The following is a 25,387-nucleotide window of genomic DNA, read 5'->3' on the forward strand; positions in this document are numbered from 1 at the left end:
AGCTATGAATAGTACTGTGGGAGCACATGCACAAAGTAATTTGCTCAGAGCAGCAATAGACCGCTTCCCATCAGATTAGGCAGCGATTAGCATCATAGTGCGATTGGATTTGCAGATTAGCGGCATGGTAATGGCAGATTCTGTTTTAATCCAGGCAGAATAGTCTGATAACATTAATACCCTGTCAGAAAGCAGCTTATGTTGTAATAGCTGATATAAACATTACATTTCATTGGCCTGATCCATTAACAAAAGCTCAGTGCCACTGATGTTATTCTGACTAGAATGCGGAGAAAAGAACAGTACAGATTTTTCCGCCTTAGTTTTTTGTAATACTAGTGTAGTGCATCAACCCTTGGGCAAAACTAAAGTAAATCTATTTGTCTGTCTGTTGATCTATCAATGATATACTTGCTCCTTTGGGGGTTTTAATCCTTGTTTTAATGTGTTGGCACATTTTATTTAGTCTAGACATCTGCTATCTGATTGTCTAATTACCTCCTATGTAGAGTTGCCGCAGAGCCAGACTTATGCACTATATTCCAAGTCTTCTGAAACCACAAAAAGTTTTTCACTGAAAATTTTCATTTGCCCTTGTTCTTTATGAGGGAATTATGAGATTGAGAATTGATTAATCTATTTAACTGCTGTCTTTTTAGAGCAGCTTTACAGTAGAATTTGGATTTGCCTCGTATTTGCTGAAGTTGCGATTACTGATTCTGTTACTTAACCATTTAATATTGTGAAGCTGCTTTGAAGCAATCTCTATTGTATAACATGCTAAATAAATACAGGTAACTTGACTTGCACTTGACAAGTGCACAAGTTCAATGGACCACGTTTATGGCACTGTTGACTTGAGAAAACTGTCTTTATTCAGTGTAATTCTACTTGAAGTTTCACTCTTTTTTGTGTCCCAGAAGAAAAATTCAATTTTAATGTGCATTTTGCATGTTACAAATTTAATATGCAGCAGAAAACATACTCAGAGATGAGACAAACTACAGGAGCGAGGTGAGCCGCCTGGCCGGGTGGTGCAGTGACAACAATCTCTCTCTGAACGTGGAGAAGACGAAGGAGATTGTTGTTGACTTCAGGAGAGCGCACACTCAGCATGTTCCTCTGACCATCAACGGCGCGACTGTGGAGAGAGTGAGCAGCACCAAGTTCCTGGGTGTGCACATCACAGAGGACCTCTCCTGGACCGACAACACCACAGCACTGCCCAAAAAATCACAACTCCTCAGCTGCAACGCATCCTGCGGAAGACTCTGCAACGCATAGTGAGAGCAGCTGAGAAGACCATTGGTGTCTCTCTCCCCTCCCTCCAGGAAATTTACGGAACCCGTCTCTGCCCTCTGCATTGCAGGTGATCCCACACACCCGTCACACAGCTTCTTCAGTCTGCTGCCATCAGGGAGGAGACTGTGGAGTTCTCCAGGCCAGGACCAGCAGACTGAAGGACAGCTTCATCCATCAGGCTGTCAGGAAGCTGAATTCGCTCCCGAACTTGCCCCCCCGTCCCTCTTCTGCCCCAGGCACCACTGAACTATGAACACCCCCTCCCCCAGGTCCCACATCCCCAGGTCCTTCCACTAACATACGATGACATGCACCAGTCACTTTGTGCAGCATTGGTCTGCTCACTACCTCATCCCCATGGAACTGATGTCATTCTACCACCTCATCAGTCAGTTTAAATAAAACAACTGCTCTTGAGCCCTTTTGTCACTTTAATCAGACTGAATAAGCTTTTCTTTATGCACTAAAAATATTTTTATCTGCACTGTTTGTTCACTGGTTTGCACTCTATCTGCCATGTGCCTTGCGCTGCTTTATTTAACTTTATTTTTATTTTTTATTATGTCTTTTTTACATTCCCTTATTGTATAGTTGTATCTTATATTTATATTTGATCTAGATTTTTAGGCTTTACTGTTAGTGTTATCTGTATGCACCGGGGGTCTGAGAGTAACGCAATTTCAATTCTCGGTATGTATGTACTGTACATGTGGAAGAATTGACAATAAAGCAGACTTGACTTGACTTGACTTTAGCTTTGACAATAACTTTATATTGTATCTTTGTATTATAATTTTTCTTGCAAAAAAAATTAGATAAGGACTAATTGGCAGAGCAGCTGTTGAAGACTCCAAGTGCTTAAGGATACAGTGGTTTCAGCCTCACTGTCGTTAACCACACAATTACACCTTTGAGTGCAACACTTTAAAAAACTGTCTTTAATTGTGTAATGCTGAGAATGAACATCAGTCCTTTTTATGCCACATCATAGTGATTTAGTGACCCTGCACTTGTATGACATATGGTTGTGACTGTTTATGTATGAGATCTATGTGTTTGCATGAGTGAATAGGATGAGAGGGAGATGAGCTAAAGAGCCCTGTCTTCTTGCAGTCTGCCTCAGGGAACATCAGTCTGTTTCAGCATATTACAGAGGCAACAGTTTACAGTGTTTGTGGATATATGAGAGAGATTGAGTATGCTTGTGTTTTTTCTCTCTATAACTGAGGAGCTCTTTAGAAAAGCTGCATTATAAGGGGAAAACAGACTATCTAAAAATCTTCAATTGGCTAAACACTATGATATGTGTCTCACAGGCCACATCAAAATAAGCTAACACATACACAAAACCACTACTGTCTACAAGCCCATCTCTTTCCCCACACACAAACTAAATGGTTCCATTGGTTTCACAAATTGTCACAATTGTAATGCAACATAACATGATGATTCTGTAATTTGAGGATTTAAATAATTTGAAAGCTATTTTTTTCAGGCCGGTGGTTTCAAAATCTTTTGAATCTTTGGTCGAAATTGGTTGACAGCCGATGCCGATACCGATATATTTCCTTTTGTTTGAAAATAATACCAGTCTCTTCTGTGCAGCAAATTTAAACAAATTTTTAATTTAGGTTAGTTTTTTTAACAAGTACTTACTTGTGAGAATTAAATAATAATGAAGTTCTTTTATAATGAGAGTACATTGAAAGATTTGAAAATAAATATAAATAAACAATAAATCAATCACTTTTTTCCAGACATATGCAGTGGCAACATTAACATTTTATTTGTACTGTAGATTTAACATTTATAAATAGTCTAAAGTAAAAGAGTTGTAAAAATTCTGAAAATTTTTTAGACCTCCTTGTATTTACATTTCCATAATCTATTTGAAAAGCATATTATACACACATTAATGAATAAATCTGTATATATAACTTCTTAGTTCCTTACCGTACGTGCATTAGGTCCTGGGGGAGGCTGCCGCCACTGCTACTACACATGCTTGTGACTTTTTACTCTACCACACAAAGGATGAGTCATTCTATACTTGCATTCTCAGATTAAATGCCACAATTCAAAACAGTGACTCTAATCACCATTCAGGCTAAAGTTCACTTAAAGAATGACCACACTGCTGATATGATCTTATCACTAGCACACCCTGAACAAATGTGAGCTATTCGTTTTAGCGTTTTATAATTTTTTCATACCAGACCGATGCCGATGTTTACATTTTAAGCCATTATTGGCCGATTCCAATAACGTTCCGATTAGGGCTGGGTATCGATTCAGATGTCTCGATTCGATTTCGATTCACAAGCTCTCGATTCGATTCTTGATTTTTTTTTTTTTTTTGTGAATATAGTTTTAATACAAATGCTATTGATATTTCTAAAAAAATTATAGTAAACATCATTTTACAAATGGTGAATTTATAAAAAGAAATTAAGAGCCACAGGCCTGAATTTTAAACATTTTTTTTTTTTGTATAGGGTCATTTTTTAAACAATAAAAGGGCCATCTATAATGTTCTTCTTAATTTTTCTGGTAATCAGATGAAGGCATAAAACAATTTAATTTATCCTAATCAAATGAAAAACACTTTTATTTTTTGGCAATCAAAGTGCTGCACAACAGAGGTTTACTGTTAAAATTAGTCTTAAGACTGCTAAATAGTAATGTATTTTTGACAGTTTTTTCACGTAAAACTAAACTTTTATTTTGACGGGTTGCAGTGAGGAACTTGCAGCTGCCGTGTATGTGATAGTTTAGTCAAATTAAATGGTAAAATGCTAATGAAGTGACTCTCAGAGCAGCTGGGGATGAAGTTAGTGTATTCATATCATCATAGTGAGACGACAGAGGCTGAAAACACCACGAGCGTCGTCCACACTTGTGTAAACAAAACAGTGCGTTGCACCATATGGCGCCTTTACGCATGATATAAAATGCTTCCGCAGATTTTTAGTATTACTATAGTATTTTACCTGAGCATCGCAAATCGCGCATATTGCTTTGTTCTTGTCAACAGTATCTCCACCACGATAAGCACTGAATGAGTGACAGGCTTTTGAAAATCGAAATCGAATCGACGTCATTTTAAAAAAGGATTAATCGAAATATCTATTTTTTTGCCCAACCCTAGTTCTGATAATATCGTGCATCGCTAGTAAATACTTTGTAAAAGATCTTCATAAAATGTCTGTGGTTTTGAACTTTCTATAGAATCCTGAAATAAAATGCATCACAGCTTTCATAAAAATACTAAGCAAAATAATTGTTCTAACATGAATAGCAACAAATGTGTCTTGAGCACCAAATCAGCATATTAAAATGATTTTTGAAGGATCATGTGACACTAAAGACTGGATTGAAAATTCAGCTTTGTATTGCAGAAATAAATTATACTTTGAAATGTATAGAAAAAGACCACAGTTATTTTAAATTGTAATAACATTGCACAATATTACTGTTTTACTATATTTTGATCAAATAAATTCCGCCTTGGTGAGCATAAATGACTTCATAAAAAAAATCTTACTAACCCCAAACTTTTGAACAGTATTGTGTATTTTACTATATTTGACAACTAAACATTTTGTTTTAATTTTGAATTATACAGCTGTTGTATTTATTTTAAAACCTAATGTACTTTAAAAGTGCCCTTGCATGTTTTTCAAAATGACTGCCACTTGGTTGGTAATTTTATCGTCTAACACAATGACATTCATAAACATTTAAGTAAGATTTAAGTGTCCTTTCTGGGGCACTAAATGTGTTTCTTGAAATCAGCCTATTGCTTTTAGGTGTCATCAAAGGGTCAAATTTTGTGTGATGAACCATAGTGCTTACCTTGCATTGACCTAGATCTCTTAGAATGCTTACACATTTTTTGATTGATTGGTTCTTTCTCTTTACACTCTAAGGTCACTTTTCACATTGTTTTATTGGAAGGCTTTGTTAGGTGAATTTTGTTTTTATCCATTTGGTTTTAGTACTGAAACTTAAAGGTATAGTTCACCCCAAAGATATATATGATGATATCACTTGCTAAGCAGTGGATACTCTGCAGTGAATGGGTGCTGTCAGAATGAGTGTCTAAACAGATAATAAAAACATCACAATAATACACAAGTAATTCACAAGTAATTCACACAACTCCAGTTCATCAGTTAACTTCTTGTGAAGTGAAAGTTGTGTTTGTAAGAAACAAATCCATCACTAAGGCATTTTAACTTCAAACCTAAACACGGTTTTGTAATAAAGCAAATATTTGTTTGGAATTCAGACTGTTTTTTCTTGTAAATGTTGCTTGATCTTTGCATTTTTCTCTCCTGATTCAGAAGAGAAGACGTTTTCACTGGAGAAAGCAGTATTATTTATAGCAGACTTGTATTTTAGCCAGAAGCAGCAATTTTAAGTTAAAAAGTGTCTTTATGGAATGATGGATTTGTTTATTATAAACGCCCAACTCTTCGCTATTATCAGCTGTTTGAACTCTTATTCTAACGGCACCCATTTACTGCAGAGGATCAATTGGTGAGCAAATTTCTCCAAATCTGTTTGGATGAAGAAACAAACTCATCTACATCTTGGGTGGCCTGAGGGTGAGTACATTTTCAGAATTTTTTTTTCTACAGTAGGTGAACTATTCCTTTAACATGCACAGAATGGCATTTTTACTTCTGACTACCAGGGTGTCACTTTTTTTTTTGAAAGTATGACTAGGTGATTGAAAGATATCCAGGAATTCTCAGATGTGCTACAGCCAGCTGGATGTCAAAGGACAGTCAAACAGAGGTATTGTTGAAATTCAGATAAAGGCATGACATCATGATTGAGTGAGTCTTCTTCGGCCCATTTATTTGATGATCCAGTAAGTACAGGACCTAAGGTCATGTTATGTATAGCCTATAAAAGCAACATTTAGGAATGGCATTAATGAACCGCAGGTTATCTTTGGCCTCATTCCATGTATTAAGTGCTTTACATGTCAAATTAAATAAGGCAGCAGACCGCATATGGTGGCTGACATGAGCATCCTAATTTGTTGGCACATAGTTTTAGAATGATAGCGAGAGAGGACAGTCTAAAGGCTTTAAAGGAAATGCCATCCACCCAATAACACTGACGCATGGGTGCTTTTTATTGCATTCTATATTTAGTTTGAGTATGGACATGTATTTGATCTTTTTTTTTTTTTTTTTTTGTAATGGTGATACAGAATTCAAGCCTGATTTGAACCATTCTCTCCAATGTGAGCACCATAGGATGTGTTATGTGCATACTGCTAAGCCTTGACTCCATCAGGGTCACTTTTATCATCAACAACCTCTTCTTATGGCCATTTAGACAGATGTATCCCAGCTGAAATGTACACCTGGCCTTTATAGGTCTCTGTGGATGCACAATGGCACGATTATGTAGAAAATGGAGAGCATGTTCATCTTTTATCAGCCGTCAAATTACCCAAAGTTCAGTAACACAGCAGGTCAAGGACAGGCTGTGTGTAAGAAGATAAAATAGCAAAGCAGTTCAATAATGTTGCTTGCTAAGTAGTCAGGGGTCAGGTAATGTTGATCCACAACCACTTTCTTGATGTCGCCTACCAAGTTGGTTAATTTGTGTTGTCTTAAGAGGCAAACATGCATAACAAGTTTTTGTGTTCTACCTTATCTATCTATCTATCTATCTGTCTGTCTGTCTGTCTGTCTATCTATCTATCGATTCATCATTCTATCATTTGTTTTATCTGTATTTCTGTCATTCTGTCTAATATTTGATCTTTCTGTAGTTCTGTGTCTTTTCAAGTCAAGTCAAGTCAAGTCTGCTTTATTGTCAATTCTTCCACATGTATAGTACATACATACAGAGAATCGAAATTGCGTTACTCTCAAACACCCGTGCATACAAATAACACTAACAGTAGAGCCTAAAATCTAAATCAAATATAAAATATAAGATAAAACTATACAATAAGGGAATGTAAAAAAAAAAAGACGTAATAAAAAAAATAAAAAAATAAATATGGTTAAATAAAAGCAGCGCAAGGCACATGGCAGATAGAGTGCAAACCAGTGAACAAACAGTGCAGATAAAAAGATTTTTAGTGCATAAAAAAAAGCTTATTCAGTCTGATTAAAGTGACAAAGGGCTCAAGAGCAGTTATTTTATTTAAACTTACTGATGAGGAGGTAGAATGACGTCAGTTCCATGGTGAATGAGGTAGTGAGCAGACCAATGCTGCACAAAGTGACTGGTGCATGACATCGTATCTTAGTGGAAGGACCTGGGGATGTGGGACCGGGGGGGTGGGGGGATGTTCATAGTTCAGTGGTGCCTGGGGCAGAAGAGGGACGGGGGGGCAAGTTCGGGAGCGAGTTCAGCTTCCTGACAGCCTGATGGATGAAGCTGTCCTTCAGTCTGCTGGTCCTGGCCTGGAGACTCCGCAGTCTCCTCCCTGATGGCATCAGACTGAAGAAGCTGTGTGACGGGTGAGTGGGATCACCTGCGATGCAGAGGGCTTTGCGAGTGAGACGGGTTCCATAAATGTCCTGGAGGGAGGGGAGAGAGACACCAATGATCTTCTCAGCTGCTCTCACTATGCGTTGCAGAGTCTTCCGGCAGGACGCGTTGCAGGCGCCATACCACACAGTGATGCAGCTCGTCAGAATGCTCTCGATGGTGCCTCTGTAAAAGATGCACATGATGGGGGGCGGGGCTCTGGCTCTCCTCAGTTTGTGGAGGTAGTAGAGACGCTGCTGTGCTTTCTTGGCCAGTGCTGCGGTGTTGTCGGTCCAGGAGAGGTCCTCTGTGATGTGCACACCCAGGAACTTGGTGCTGCTCACTCTCTCCACAGACGCACCGTTGATGGTCAGAGGATGGTCTGAGTGTGCGCTCTCCTGAAGTCAACAACAATCTCCTTCGTCTTCTCCACGTTCAGAGAGAGAGATTGTTGTCACTGCACCACCCGGCCAGGCGGCTCACCTCGCTCCTGTAGTTTGTCTCATCTCTGTTGCTAATGAGACCCACCACAGTCGTGTCATCCGCAAACTTAATGAAGAGGTTGGAGTTGTGTGACGGTGTGCAGTCGTGTTTCAGCAGAGTGAAGAGGAGGGGGCTCAGTACACATCCTTGGGGGGCCCCAGTGTTCAGTGTGATGGTGCTGGATGTGTTGCTGCCGACCCGTACTGCCTGAGGTCTTCCAGTCAGAAAGTCCAACAGCCAGTTACACAGCGAAGTGTTGAGCCCCAGCTCGACCAGTTTGTGAATGAGCTGTTGAGGGATGATTGTGTTGAATGCTGAACTGAAGTCTATGAACAGCATTCTGACGTATGAGTCTTATTTCTCTAGATGTGTGAGTGCTGAGTGGAGGGTAGTTGAGATGGCATCATCTGTCGACCGGTTGGACCGATATGCTGGAACTGGAATGGGTCCAGGGAGGGGGGGAGGGCAGACTTGATGTGGTGCATGACTAGCCGTTCGAAGCACTTCATGAGGATGGGAGTAAGTGCAACAGGACGGTAGTCATTGAAGCAGGATGGAGATGGCTTCTTCGGGACTGGAATGATGGTGGTAGCTTTGAAGCATGTGGGAACAACAGCCTGACTAAGTGAGATGTTGAAAATGTCTGTGAAGACATCAGTGAGTTCTGCTGCACAGTCTCTCAGTACACGCCCAGGAATGTTGTCAGGACCCGGAGCTTTGCGTGCATTGGTCCTGCTGAAGGATCTCCTCACGCTGTCCGGGGTCAGCATCATCACCTGGTCACTGGGAGGAGGTGGAGTCTTCTGTGCAGTGGAGCTGTTTTGTGCCTCAAAGCGAGCGAAGAAGGTGTTCAGCTCGTTCAGCAGAGAGATGTTGCTGTCACAGGTCTGCAGTGGGGGCTTGTAGTCCGTAATGGTCTGTATCCCCTGCCACAGGCTCCGAGTGTCTCTGCTGTCACTGAATTGATGGGCTATCCTCCTGGAGTACTGTCTCTTAGCCTCTCTGATGCCGCGGGATAGGTTGGCCCTGGCTGTTCTCAGGCCCCCCTCATCTCCAGCTCTGAAGGCAGCGTTCCGCGTCTCCAGGAGTCTGTAGACCTCCCCTGTCATCCACGGCTTCTGGTTGGCCCGGACAGTGATGGTTTTTGTGACTGTTACATCCTCAATACACTTGGTGATGTAGGCAGTGACAGTCTCTGAGTACTCCTGGAGGTCAGTGGTGTTATTGTAAGTGGCAGCCTGCTTAAACATATTCCAGTCAGTTGTATCAAAGCAGTCTTGAAGAGCGTCAGAAGACCCTTCTGGCCACACTTGAATCTGTTTCTGAACTGGTTTCGCGACTTTAACGAGCGGTCTGTATGCAGGCATTTAGCATGACAGGGATGTGGTCTGAGGCACCGTTGTGGGGGAGGGGGAGGGCTTTGTAAGCTCCTCTCTGTGTGGTGTAAACAAAGTCTAAAATGTTATTACCTCGTGTTGGAAAGTTAATGTTTTGGTGTATTTTTGGAAACACACTCTTTAAGTCAGCATGGTTGAAATCCCCAGCTATGATGAGAAAAGCATCGGGGTGTGCTGTCTGCTGCTCACTGATGTGCTGGTACAGTTCATTTAGTGCATCGTTCCTGTTGCTGTTGTTGTTGTTCGGGGGAATGTAAACCGAAGCAAGCAGTATGGCAGTATATTCCCTCGGCAGATAGAACGGTTTATAATCATTATAATCATAAACTCCACCAGGGGTGAGCAGTGTTTGCAGATCACAACAGCATCGCGGCACCACGTGTCATTGATGTAAACACAAAGCCCGCCGCCGCGGGTTTTTCCTCCCGCGACGCGAGCTCTATCTGCTCGATAGCACGTCAGCTGGTCGAGCTGAATGGCGCAGTCCGGAACGCTGTCGCTGAGCCATGTTTCCGTGAATACAAACACACAACAGTCTCTTACAGTCCTCTGAGTTGAACGTAGTAATTGGATGTAGTCCAGTTTATTGTCCAAAGATCGTACGTTAGCCAGTACGATGGTGGGGATAGATGGCTTGTGTGGGTTAGCCGTTAGCCTAGCCCGGATACCTCCGCGCTTACCCCTCTTCTGCTTCCTCTCACGCCGCTTGTGGCGCCTCCGCTGTGGGCGAGATGCAGTAGAGGGGGTCCGGTGATGATGTAGGCCTCCGGAGCAGACCGAGGGCCCGCAGCTGTTCCGCGTGCGCGGAGTTTAACTCTAAAAATACGGCTCTGCCGACATCCAGCAGAAACTCACGACTGTATGTGCGCTTAAAGACAGATAGACGCGATGACGACGTACAAAAACACTGCGACTCACAAGACAAAAAAAAACGAAAAACGAAAACACCGTTCTGTCGGGACAGAGAGAAGCCACTGCGTGTGGACGCGCCGCCATTTTTATCTGTCTGTCATTTTGTCTTTTGTTCTGTCTGTCTGTTCAGGGATTTTTTTTCCCCTAAAACTTCTAACAAGGCTTTGTCAAAATAACATTCAGAGTTTGCCCTGGCAAACTTTTCTAGTAAAAATAAAAGTTTTTAATGTATTTAAATGTCAGTTCATTTGAATTTTACATTTTTGCATTTAATTCATTTGAATTACAGTTCTGCATCCTTTTTGCTACCTCAGTTTAGTTCACCTTTAGTAGAAAAAAATATATAATAATAACATTTACAAGGCATTCTCAATTCACATTTGTGGTGGTGGCATTTAATTAATCCCTTTATGACATTGATTCTCCTTGTAGTCAGACATCAGTAAACAGCGAGAACGTCAGTCTTGGCTTCAGTGTCAGTCAGGAATCTCTTTCCCGCTCTGTCATTCCATTTGCCATGCTGTGGACCTTTGATGTTGAGTACGACCTCCAGTATGCCGCACCCAGTGTGTGGGAAGTGCCACTGTTTGAATTGGCATTGAAGTAGCCCATTGAAGGGCCTCCATGGTGTGTTTCAGACTCCAAATGCATCCACATACACACACATAATGTGACCATGGTGGTCTGAGGCATCCAGTCCTGCTGTTTGGATTAGCGTAGAGGACGGCCAAGAGGAAAACAGGGAGTAGGGGCAGGGGTTGATCATCAGTGTATGTGTGTGTATGTAAGGATTCTGGTTCATTAATACTTATGGACAAGGTCTTGGCTTGGCTGTGGCCGGATGTAGCTCTCATTCTGTTCATTCTGTTAATGTGTTCATAGACTGTGATGTCTTAAGTGGCCTGGGGTGCTCCTTTGTCTTTCTTGTTTTCTTTTCATTGACTTCCTTGTAACTTTGGGTCCGTCTCGCCACTGCAGCGAGGATTCTGGAACCCATACAGAGATGGCGGGATTCTTTCACCATGGAAACCCAGCCAAGCAGTTTTTGAGATGCCTGGCTATGGTCCTAGTCGCTCTTTCTCGCTCTCTTTCTGTCTCTCTCTTGCTTTCTTATTCATTTTTTGTGTGTGTGTGTTAATTAAAGCAGAAATGCTCTTGCGTTTGGATTGTGCTTCAATGGTTTAGGAGGAGATGTGCTAGAAAAGTCTGGCACAGGTCCAGTGCACATCCATGTCCTACCACCACTTTACTGCTCCCCTTTTACCCCTCACAATCACTCTACTGTGTGTGAGGGGCGACAGAGGGGGTGGGGTGGGATGGAGGAAATGAAAGGAGTACGGGTAAGACAAGCAGGGATGGAGAGTGCATGACAGAGGAGGAGACAGGCCCAGGATTTTTCATGTTGTCTTTATAAAGTGGTCCTCAGTGGAGTCTCTCTCTCTCTCTCTGTTCTCATTCATGATGATGATGAAAAAAAAACACTGAGAACACAGCAACATTTTTCTGTTTTCTGTCATCTATTTGTAGTGATAGTAATATTTCCAAAAAATATTTTTAAGTTTTGTGAATAGAATGGTGGTAGTTGAAAATGGTGCTAGGGTTTTGCTATTTACACTATCATTAAAAAGTTTGGAGTTGGGACCTTTTTTAGTACTTTTATTAGTACATTTAATTAATATTTTATATGTATTTTATATATTTATATTTTATAGGGTGCATCAAATTGATCAAAAGAACAGTAAATGTTCTTTTTTTTACATTGTTACAAAATAATGCTGTTCTTTTGAACTCTCTATTCTTCAAGTAATCTTGAAAAAAGAATAGAAAACAGTTATTGTAATATTTTACAATATAACAGTTTTATTATGTTTTTGATCAAATAAATGCAGCCTTGGTGAGCATAAGAAGCTTAAAAAACATTAAAAGAATTTACTGAATCCAATCTTTTGATGATAGTGTAGGTTTTAAGGTTTTCTTAATCAATTTTATTGTGTTGCATTACTGGTAGGGTGATTACTTCAAGTCAAAATAAATTTCTATAATATATAATACATCCTAAATCTCAGATATTATAGTCTCTAAATATGTCTATGGATTCTCCTACCACCTGTTTTATTGTCTGCCAGGTGTAAATTGCAAGTCTGACCACTTGTACAAAAATACAACACACTTCGCCATAACAATTTGCATGATTTGAGGCATCATTCATGTCTGTAGCACAAACGGTGGATGAAGACTTATGTATTGAAGAACACTTTTGTTATTTGAATTATCAAAATCACATGGAATGATTTCACTTCTGTTCATCTAAAATTTCATGGGTTTGTGAGTAGTCATAAATATAGTTTGTAATGTTATATTATATATAACAATTCACCTGTAATAAATACTGTTTGTTCTGCAAAAGAATCATTAATGATAGTTGGAAATCATGTTTTGTGTACTTCTCCACAGGCCAGCAATTCAGGCTGACAGATGCAAATAATAAACATTTTGAGCGGCCCTATTTGTGAATGAGGAACTGTTTTTAGAATACTTTGGCTGGAAAAAAAATGCAAGGTTTTCTTTTATAATGAGAAAACGGGAAGTGGAAAATATCTCTTGGACAACATAAGTGTTTTTTTTTTCAATTTCCCAAAGGCCAGTCTCGCCAAAGCACAGCTGACAACGGAGATCAATGTGGGTGAATGCATTTTCATGGTATTATTGTGGTGTAAATGTAAATAATGGTTGCGTAAATCATTGTGAGGTTAATGCCACTCGGGCCTCAGGGAGGGAGCACAAGTGTCTGATGCAGAAAAATGTAAGGTTTGGAATTAGGATGTGAAAGGTGGTGGACCAAAGTATGCAAATTTGACCATGCTTTGATGTGCTGTATTTCTTTCGCTCTAATTTAACTATGTGTGCTTTTACACTGCCTGAAGCATTCTGGGATATGTGTAGGTAAATGGAGTGCAAGCCCTCTTCTTGTTCTGATGAAGATTGTTTTCCTACCTGTGAAGATAAACCAGCTAGATTAGCAAAAGTAGATGAGATAAGCTCCGATTTGTTAGTCAACAAAGATAAGATGCACTCTGTCTGAACTGAATTTGCACGTCTCACCGTGACCTGATCTGGCTCGCTGTGCTCAGCTACAGCTTTGGCATAAATCCTTCCTGTACTCTTCTGTTTCGGTCCTTTCTTTTGTGAAGCCTTTCACTTTTGAAAAGCCATTCAGGATTGGCTGCAGTTGTCGTAGTCTTAAAATCTACAAATGATCCTAGAGTCTGCGTGATTCACTGCATGTAAACTGCTGTGAACCCTGTCTGATGAAACAGTAGCTGGTGACCGACGGTGTTAATTAACCAGCCGAGAGTTTGTAGATAGCTGGAGCTGAGTGGCTGATTGGATGGTGTTGTATGTCTATGGACTCAAAAAAAATAAAAATAAAAATAAATAAATAACAAACACTCAGTGAACTTAATTAAACTGAGGAAAACTTTTAAATTAAATGAACTCTTTTCAGCAAAAATAATTTGTTGTTGTTTGAATTAATTTAGTTAATTTTCCCAGTTAATATTGGTTTCTAGATCCAGAGAAAATGAGAAGGAGTGAGTGCTCTGCTTGTGCTCTAATTCAGTTTTAAAATTAGTAACTATATAATATAATAGTATTATACATATTTTTGCTATTCAGTAGTTTGCTTTTTGACATACAGCAATATATTAGGATTACATTTGTATCTTTTAATTTAAAGATTAAATTGTCTTTTACCACCTAGGTGATGATACACATTCTGGTAAAGTGACTATAATTCTACACAATTCATAATGTGTGCCATGTAACTTTCCACAATGAGAGGACTACTTCAGCTTTTTTGTTTGATTTAGCATTTTTTTAAAGCATTTTCTTGCGTTTCCATGCATAACTAGATAAATGCATTTCAGGTGCATGACAGTAGCCTCTTCTAGAGTCTCTTTTTAAACCTCTTGACTGGTAAATCTTCAGAAACGTCTGTGTATGTGAAGTGTGTGAATGTTTATGCAAAGCATTTGATTTTTTTTTTTTTTTTTTTTATTAATTGCCTTTCTTACTGATGTAATTGACAGTCTTCACAGTCTTTTCAAGTGTCCATTTCTGTCAGAAAAACTGTGAGATATGCTAGCTCTCACTTGCACCCACGTTCTCACTTTTCTTCTTCATCTGCTTTGCTTTCATACTCTCTGGGTTATATTTAACACTCATTAGAGAGTATATCAGTGGTCTGAAGAGTCTGAGTATCCAGCCAGTCCCCTTAAAAGGGTCAGTGACTGTAAAGCTCTGAGGAATTTCATCATGGAAGTTTGGCATGCGAATGTCTGGAAATTCACATTCAGAAAAGGCCCATTAAAAGATTCATTAATCATACACATACACACAATGTGGAAAGAAATGTAGTCTTCTTTATTAAATGAGTTTTTTAGGGAATTTAAAATTGGCATTCTATTTTAAGCCTTAAAATTTTTGATGGAAAATAACTGCATCAAACAATTCTTGTGCTGTACACGTTTGTACATCAGAATGATGGAAAAAAACTGAATCTAAGCTAAACAAAAGGCGTAAGTGTTAATATTATTTTGCGTTTTGCCTTTTATTAGACAAGAGGGTAAAGGGAGTTGAACCTGCATCCTTCAGAGGTCACTACAACTCAAGAGCATGTGCATTAATGCTGCACCATAATTCATGTCAACAGTCTCCAGTGCACTGAACTCTGTGGAGTGATGTCAAGCTACAGTGTTACAACCAGTACTGCATACAGGTTAAGTGTTGGATTGTGAAGCCCAAGTTCAGACAATGTCAACTTTGACCCCGTTTTCCATTGACATTTTGAGGCACACACAATTATTATGGGAAAACATATCATTACGTGGGTGAGGCTTTTCTGTATGTACCGTTGAATGCTTAACAATGTATAGTTTAGTTTTAGCACTGCTGCGACACTGTGAGGTGGATTTAGTAACAGTTGTGTGACTTACTAAACCTCTTATTCTCTAACTGCCCACAATCCAGTAAATTAGGCTTATTATCGATTGCACCTTGTTAACAAAACTCTGTTTATTTTGTGCATGTGCTGTGTCCAAAGAAAGCAGGTGGTAGACAGAGTGTTATTGACAAGAGATGCTTGTGTACATTTTCAAATGGTCATGACAGCAGTAATTTATTAAAGGACTCGTTCTCCCAAAAATTAAATTTACTGACAATTTATTCACCCTCAGGTGTAGATTAGTTTGCTTCTTCATTGGAACAGATTTGGAGAAATTTAGATTTTGGATCCTCTGCAGTGAATGGGTGCCATCAGATTGAGAGTTCAAACAGCTAATTAAAAATATCAGAAAAATCCACAAGTAACCCACCCGATTCCAGTTCATCAATTAACATCTTGTGAAATGAAAAGTTGTGTGTTTGTAAGAAACAATGGATTTATTTATTACAGAAATGCAGCTTTTTGCATCACAAGATTTTAATTGATGAACTGGTTTTTCTGATATTTTTAATCAGCTGTTTGAACTCTCATTCTTACGGCACCCATTCATTGCATAGGATCCATAGGTAAGCAAGTGATACTAAACTTCACCAAATCTGTTCTGATTGAGAAACAAACTCATCTATTTCTTAGATGGCCTGAGATTGAGTAAATATTCAACAGATTTTCATTTTGGATGAACTATTCCTTATTACAAGGGTCTCCAACCTTTTTTACACCACGGACCGATTATATTTTGAAAATATTTTCGCGGACCAGCTGGAGGGGAGTTGGGTGTTTATATATATATATATATATAAATATAATATATATATATATATATATATATATTATTTATTTATATATATATTAGTAGTTAAACGGATTATATTGTGGTTTTTGAGTCACCGATCGGGTGATTTTTCAGATAAGCAAGAAAAAAATATTTAAATATGAACTCGGTATCGGTTTGAAACGCGTCTCTGTGCATGTGAGTGCTTCAGGTGTGTGGCTGCTGTGCACACCGAAAACATCACGTGAGTAATGAATCGAGTTATCTTTCGCTTCTTCTTCTTGTGAATTAAAATCAATTAAACATGTAAATTGGCAAATTAATCTGCGAACCACATGTGTGTCGAACTGTGGAGCCTGGCCTGTACGTATTATGGATCAACTGTGATCTGTTTAACCCCTAATATATATATGACAGATCACAACAATCATTCATTTACTAATTGAACATTTAATTTACATCAAATTGTCAATTTGCTACTCCATAGCAATCGCATTTAACAAACGAAAATACAGAATAATTAGAACAATCATTAACACACAATGAATAACAGAGTGTCATACGCATTTTTCCCAGAACGTTCTTGCAACCAGTTAGCAACACTTCCATGGCCTGGTACTGGTTTGCAACCCGGTAGTTGGGGACCTCTGCTTTAATAGATGGTAAAAATAATTTATTTGCACATTGTAGTTGAGCATGCTTTATGCACTTTAGGTTCCTGGTGTGGTGAAGCAACTCTGAACTATTCAAGTATGCTAGAACATGGTATTCACCTACATCCATCAAAACCTGTGGCACTCAGAACTGACCTACAAGATGGAAAAAATCATTGTGAAAATTGCATTCGCTTTGAGAGAGAAAGACCGAGAAACAAAGTGGTTGTGGATGTTCAACAGACATGTACCTGTGATTTGTATATTTCTAGAGTTAAAAGACAGATGGAGGAGAAAGAGGCTGAATATGTGTCCGGTTCTCATATTTCATATTTCACAGTGTTGAAGAATGGACATTAATCACATCCAATGTCATCTATCAGAGAGAGCGAGACAGACATTAAATCAATACACACACTCTTGCTCACACACATGCCAGATGTCTATCAGATGGTGCTAGGGCACAGATGCTGAACTGAGGTAGAGTCGTGTCGTTTATTCCCCAGTCGCATCTCTTCTTCTCTCCATTTCTGGTCTCCTCCCATCCGTAGCTCAGCCCAGAGATGAGCTTACATGACGAGACGTGTGACCTTAAAGTACCCTCCAGCAGCTCAACAAACAGATCCAAAGAAACTCCATCCATATTAAATAGTGGTAGACCAATATATTTGGCATTTTTAAAATGATCGGCCGGTAACCGTGTCCTCCTAGTTATTCAACCTAGTCAAAATTTTATTAATGGATATATAAAATTTTTTTTTTGGTTAATTTTTTAGATATATATTGTTTGAACAATAATTTTTCCATACCTCTAGTTTTTTAAGTGAAGTTTGAGTATAAAAAAAAAAATATATATTCATAATATATATATATCTGTCATCCCCTCAAAATAAGTTATATATATAAATATATATATATAAAAGAAAATGAAATAAAATAAATACAGAGGCAATGAAAAGTACATTGAAATAAACCATTAAAGAGCTTACAAAACATATACATAAAGTACAGAGTGTTTTACTATTTTTTGGCAGATATTCAAGTGGAATAATTCAAAGTGGGCGGATCCCTCGTTAATCCACCTGCTAAAAAAAAAGTAAATCAAAAATCAAAATTCCATACCTCTCTTTTGTGACCTTTACCTGTGATCTTTACCCTTTTTATGTGTATATCGGCTTTATATTGGCTACAAAACTCAATTTGGCCAGCCACTAATATTAAATTATGTTAAATATGCATTTATTATGCACATACAGTGGGTACGGAAAGTACTCAGACCCCCTTAAATTTTTCACTCTTTGTTATATTGGAGTCATTTGCTAAAATCATTTGTTCATTTTTTTCCTCATTAATGTACACACAGCACCCTATATTGACAGAAAAACACAGAATTGTTGACATTTTTGCAGATTTATTAAAAAAGAAAATCTGAAATATCACATGGTCCTAAGTATTCAGACCCTTTGCTGTGACACTCATATATTTAACTCAGGTGCTGTTTATGATCATCCTTGAGATGGTTCTACAACTTCATTTGAGTCCAGCTGTGTTTGATTATACTGACTGGACTTTATTAGGAAAGCCACACACCTGTCTATATAAGACCTTACAGCTCACAGTGCATGTCAGAGCAAATGAGAATCATGAGGTCAAAGGAACTGCCTGAAGAGCTCAGAGACAGAATTGTGACAAGGCACAGATCTGGCCAAGGTTACAAAAAAAATTCTGCTGCACTTAAGGTTCCTAAGAGCACAGTGGAAAGAAAGTGTTATCAACTAGCTAACATGATAAACAAATGTGCAAAAGTCAGAGAATATGTAAAACATTGTGAAGGATGGATGTATAGATTGAATTCTACAGAAACTCTAATTCTATGCCTGTAGATTCCAAGGGTATACCCAAAACCACAAAAAACATGCTGTTTATGTGAGTATGTCTGGTTGAACCTCAGTGGGCATCACTTCAGTTTCTGTCAGTGGAAGATGAAGTCTGTCTCCCAAAGTTGCAAGGGGTATGTTTTTGTGTGTTTTTTCTTAGGGCTGTCCCAAATAGACAAACTGGAAGTGACAGCATGGGCCACAGCAGGTGACACCACCAGCAAGTTGAGGTGCAAGGTGACAGGAGTCAGGAGTGATTCAGTGACTCTGAGTTCATGTGTGTGTCTGTGCTTATTTGTGGCAGAAATTGAGAGAATAAGAACTACAGAAAGCAAGCTGAGTGAGTTCTGATTGGTTGTGGTTGCCCATGACAACAAGTTGGAGTAATGGTGCTTAACTATATCTTATGATTAGCTCCGCCCTGTAATATCAAGAACTCCGGTACGCTGTTCTTGCCTTCTGAACTATTACAGGTAGAGCATTTCATTTTAATAGGCAATGTTTCCTATAATTATCTTAAATTAAATTCTGAAAACCCACATTTTAGCAATCCTTTTTGGTGTGTGGTTGATAACAATTTGTCGAAATGATATAGTTGACTAAATTTACCATCAGGACACACTTTTATTTGAAAACATAATCTATTCTTCATTACTGGACTGGGCTTCTATCATTTTAGTGTCAAACATTTAAAAAAAAAAATAATCCATTTGTGTAAACCACTGCTACATATCTGGAATACAACCTGAACTTCAGCTACCTTGAAGGTATTTTGATAAAAAATAAAACATTTATAGAAGCTTTTAGGGTTAGTTCACCCAAAAAAATTAAAATTCTGTCATCATGTATGACTCAGTTTGTTCTATGGAACACAAAGGGAAATATTTTGAGGCATGCTGGGAACCAAACAGTTTTGGTTACTACCGATTTCCATTGTATGGACAAAAAAGAAACACTTTTAGTGTTCTGCATAAGAAAAAGTCATACAGATTTGGATTCCATGTGGGTGTCAGTCTCTGTTCCATGTTTTGTGTGTGTTTTTCTCCCCATGTGCTCACTCCATGTCCATATTTGTTTTTCCTGTTCCTGTCCTCGTTCAGTTCCAATTTTGTAATCATTAGTTCAAGGTGTATGTCTTTAATTATCTATTTACTCCATGTTTATAAGCCCTGTGTTTCTGTGCGTCTAGTGTCTGCTGTTGAATTGTCTTCCTGGATGTCACTCCTGAGTTCCTGTGTTAGTTTCCCTGTGTTTGTTGAATTAAAGTCCTTGGTTGAAGTTTATTCCTGCATCTCCTCCTTCCTCCCTGAGTGTATCATGACAGTGGGTGGGTAAATTTTCATTTTTGGTTGTTTTAACACTTTTCTGATTTGGTAGTGAAAATAAGTCAAGGCATGTCAGGAGGCATGGAGGCAAGCCTCAATTTGACCATCTGGTTTATTAAAATATGGGAGGTGAGTGTCTAATGAGATGATGGACCAGTATTTTGGCAGCATTTTTTAAATCCGCATTTAATTAAGGATGTGCATTCCGTCTGTTCATTTTCAGAATAAACTAGTGAAAGGTTCAGAACATTTTCCATGTATCGGATGTGTACTTTCAAGGCATATTGTTTATTAAATGTATCCAAATCTAAAGTCAGACCATTCTGTAAAATTTTTACCATATATCAATCAGACTCTGGTGCTGTTCCAGGGGCCATTAATTTAATGGACCCCGAAATCTCTTCTGCACTGAATTGGATCATTTATCATCACCTGATCATGTCTTGGTAGGGCGATTCAATCTAGGTACAGAAATTTGTGAATTGATGCCATTCTGTCAGACACAGAGCGAGCAGCTAGTTAAAATTCTTTAAAGCATTGTTAATTATCAAGGAACATAATACCTTTAATGGCAGCTTATTGTTCTGTCTGTGTAATTTGTGGTATAGCTGATTGGCTAAAGATGGTTTAGTATGTAAATATACAGCCTAGACGTATAGACAGTAGTAGTGGTTGTACAGGGTTAATGATAATGGCAGAATAACTCCCTCATTACTAACAGGGCAAGAAGCGTTCTCCTCATTTCCCGTCTTGTTTGACGTGAGATTTAGTGGAAAACCTGTAAATATTGAAGAATTAAAAACAAAAAATGGTTATTTCAAGTCATTAAAATTTATAAAATATTAATAGTCAACGAAATCAGAACAAATTTGTTTAGTTTAAAAACTTTTTTTTAAACAAGATTTTTGCTATATTTACAGTTGCAATTAAATCTCAATTTTTTTTTACTTATTGAAGACTTCATACATATTTTTGTATGATCTTTTGTAAGATTAAATGTTATAATTGTAAGGATTGGTACCAGACACACAAATGGAAAAATGAAACAATCACTATAAAATTAATAATTGGTAATAACTTGAAAGGTCATCGGAAATTAATTGGTCAAATTCATTGGTCATCGGCTATTCTAACTAAAGTCTGTGGTGATGGATAATGTCTGCTGTCCTCCTTGTAGGAGGGAAAACTAAATAAGTGAGTTGCTAGACAACTCTCACAACAGTTAAACAGCTGCCTACTTTTCTCTTTCTGTCTCTCACCATGATATATGTGCACAAACACACACATCCAGCACTTGTCTGTGGCATGACAGCCTCATTGGTGTGACAGTAGACTGGTTCTGCTCGGAAGGTTCTCCCTCATGAATTACAGCTCCTAAGATTTTTATTACAGGATTCTAAACCGTCTTGAGAATTCTACACTCTGTCTGATGCTTGGTGAATTCTGGTTCCTTATTTTGTTTACTTTAAGTATTCACAGTAAAGCCCCTATAAATAAATGATAAAACTGCAACACAAATTCCCTATAACATACCTTGTTATTTTTCAAATAATCTTTCAGTGAGATCTTTGAGATCAGATTAGCTCTGTTCTAAAACTTAGTGAGATGCCTGCTGCCTAAATCCAGATTCAAGTGGAGTCTCGCAAGTGACCAGTTTTGAGAGCTCTACATAAAAAAGTCACAATTACCTATTTTCTTTTTATTCCGCAGTGTAAACAGGCTTCCATAATTTAATGCATCTTTGCTCAATAAAAGTATTAATTTCTTTTAAAAAAAATTCTACTGACCCCAGACTTTTTGAACAGTGTATATAACATTTTTCTTTTTTTTAGCTATGTTTTGTGTTTGTTCTTTCAGCTATGACTCTATTCATGTGCACATCACACACATATTGGGTAAAATAATACATTTTGATGACACTAAGATATTTTTAAAAATACAAATTTGGCCAGAATATCTTAAGAGGCAACACAGTTAAGTTGCTTACCTTTGGAGCCACACCTGTGATACCTTAAAATACAGCCTCCTTAGGCAGGACACTATAGGTTTTGGAATAGAACAGTTGTCCCCCCTGGATATGAAAAAAATGAAGGAACTGATCATTTGAGATGCGGTATTCCTCTGGAGTGTCTAACCTTGCTTTTACCTGTGTTTTGGCAGTGTGTATGACTGTATTACTGTGTTTAGATTTTGAAGCAACAGAGTACAGTTAAAGGAGAACCCACTTGTGTCTGTGTCAGCTGCTTTCATGATCTAATAATGAGTCAGGAAAACTATTGTGAGAACATTAAAAGGTGTCTCTCTAAATCAAGTGTTATACAGGAATGATTGGACATGCTTGAACATTTTTTGCAGTCTGGCAGACTTTAATGGCCTTCATTGGCTTAACAATGACAGCCCGGTGTTAGCAGTCTGCGTTGATCTTATAGAGCACTGTACATTCTAATCATATTCGTTATGCCAAGATTACACTGTCTCGTATAATTACTGTAAAGATTATAACAACACTAAATATACTGGCAGCATATCATTCTCTCTCAATGTCTCTCTCACTTCGCTGATTCGCTAAAGGACAAAGAAAGCCCAAAGCTGCTTGATTTAGATGACTGTTATGATCACTTATGAATCAACTGCCTCTGGCTCTCTGACTGGTACACCAGCTATCATGCTGACACACACCCTCTGTACTGTTGTTTTGATGCAAAGAGAGTGAATTTGATACTTTGATACATCACTTTATAAAATTAGAATAATTTGTACTTTTGGTTTATGTGTAACTTCAAAGAGGCAAAGCAGTCATTGTAGTCGTTGTTGCATCATTGTTGTAGTCTATTCACAGACTGCAGGGGGAAAAAAACAACATGAAATGCAATTAGAAAATAAATTAACTACACATTATTAGTATTTTTTTTTTTTAAAGAAATAAATACTACTTTTTGTGAAGTATGCATTCAATTGATTAAAAGTGACAGTGAAGACTATTTTCCACAATTTTTTTTTTTTTTTTTTAAACATTGATAGCAATAAAAAATGTTTCAGCATAGTATGATGAATTTTTGAAGGATCATGTGACAATAAATACAGGAGAAATCGCTGCTGAAAATTCAGCTTTGTAGGAATAAATTGCATTTTCAAAGCTATTAAATGACAACAAAAAAATATATTTTAAATTGTAGTGTTTCCCAATATAATGTATTATTGATCGAAATGAAGCCTTGGTAAGCAAAAAAAATAAAAAATAAATAAATAAATGTCCATATGAGGCTGCATAGAATGGCTAGATTTTAATAGAAACGTACAGCTAAGAATCATCAGCATAGAAATGAAAAGAAATTTTACATTTCCTAAATATTTTACGGAGCGGAAGCATGTACAGAGTAAAGGGTAATGACCCCAAAATGGACCCTTGAGTAACCCCACAGGAGAGAGAAACAGATGATTTAGAGGGCAGTCGTGGCCTAATGGTTACTAGCGCTCTCTTCCACCCTCTCTTCTCACTGAGGTGAGACCCTTGAGCAAGGCACCAAACCCCTAACAGCTCCTCGGGCGGTGCAGCAATATGGCTGCCCACTGCTCCGGGTGTGTGTTCACGGTGGTGTGTGTGTTCACTGCTTTGTGTGTGCACTTGGATGGGTTAAATGAAGAGCATAAATTCAGAATATGGGTCACCATACTTGGACACACGTCACCTCACTTCATGATGAGAAAAACTGGCCAATAGCTACTGAGAATGTCCTGGATTAAAGGTATGACTCAAACCACAGTAGTACTGTATCTTTAATGCCTACCCAATGTTCAAGGTGTGACAAAAGGACATTGTGATCTACCTTGTCAAAAGGCACTCAGATACAGTAAATCAAAACTGCATTTTCACCAGAATCAGCTGCAAGAAACAAATCATTCATCACAAAGCCATTTCAGTGCTGTGATGAGTTGTAAAACTGATTGAAATGGTTCAAGTACCTGAGTCAAATTTCAAAAACTGTGATAGGACAACTTTTTCCATAACTTTTGAGAGAAATGGCAATTTTGAGATAGGACAATAATTATTCAGACACTTTAATCAGCATTGTACTTTTTAAGCAACAGCTGGACAACTGCATGCTTGAAAAAATACATAATATCAATAGATGGTTCTACTTCATTAGAGATGCGAGGATTAATTATTGAATTTTATAGTGCTGAGCAACATTTAAGGGGTATTAGAATATTTACTGATAAAATCAGAGAAGTATTTTCCTCTTGCTTTTTTAGCTGCTTTCTGGAAATTCACCAGGCAGTTTATAAAGATTTCAAGTGAAACTGTAAGATAATCTTTTTTCCATCTCCTCTTTGCTTTCTGACAAATCTGTCTAAGCGAATGAGTGGAGTCATCCAACCATGGCTGGGATCTGTATTTAAGAGGAGCTATAGACTCCAAAATATCCAAACAAGAAGAATTAAGGAAATAAATACAACTTTTCTGGGCTAGAACAATGCTCAGCAGCAGCTATTGTGGTTGAAACATTGTTTCTTTGATACACGTCAGAGAACTGATTTGCAGTGAGAGACCTGATACAACGAGAATAAAAATCTGTAGTTTTAGCAGTATACATAGGACTAGATAGTATGACATTGAATACAATGGGCTTGTGATCTGAAAAATATGCATCTTCAATGTTTATATATTATCAATGGAAACCCACATGTCATAACAAGGTCAAGAGTATGCTCAAGTACATATGCAGCCTTATCAACATGCTAAATAAAACCAAGGAGTCCAGAACATAAGGAAACTCAGTGACCATAGGCTTTACAGGACAGCAGATGTGAATATTAAAATCACCCAGAATTAACAGAAGACCGTATAATGCGATGATATGAGATATGAAGTCAGAAAACTCCTTTATAAAATCTTTATCTGGCTTTGGAGGCCAGTAAACCAGGAGTAACGGAGTAATGCCAAATTCTATCAGTATACACTGACAGTATACAGTATATGTGATTCAATTGTTGAAAAGTTCCCAGTGAATACTGTCCATATTTTATACTGATTCCTAAAAACCATAGCCACCCCACCTCCTCTTCGAACACATTGTGGAGTGCAAATAAAGTTCACCAAAGATGGATGACTCTAGATTGAGTCTCCAACGAGCTTCTGATGTGCAACAGTATTTG

At 38.2% G+C, this 25,387-nt stretch overlaps 1 protein-coding gene across 2 annotated transcripts in view; it reads left to right on the forward strand.

Moving 5' to 3' along the window:
• The window catches only part of LOC109059854 (transmembrane protein 132C-like), a 202,205-nt gene that overhangs the window by 28,392 nt on the left and 148,426 nt on the right, over positions 1-25,387 (forward strand). The window contains exon 1 of one of the 2 annotated variants that reach the window (XM_042751188.1): positions 20,038-20,232. The exons of the other annotated variant lie outside the window; for it this stretch is intronic. Coding sequence (XP_042607122.1) covers positions 20,121-20,232 — 112 coding nt within the window. The 5' untranslated portion in view covers positions 20,038-20,120. Of the gene's footprint in view, positions 1-20,037; positions 20,233-25,387 lie in introns of those variants that run through there. 2 annotated transcript variants of the gene reach the window in all.

The sequence above is a fragment of the Cyprinus carpio genome, chromosome A5 (assembly GCF_018340385.1).
Source record: "Cyprinus carpio isolate SPL01 chromosome A5, ASM1834038v1, whole genome shotgun sequence".
NCBI classification, from domain to species: Eukaryota; Metazoa; Chordata; class Actinopteri; order Cypriniformes; family Cyprinidae; genus Cyprinus; species Cyprinus carpio.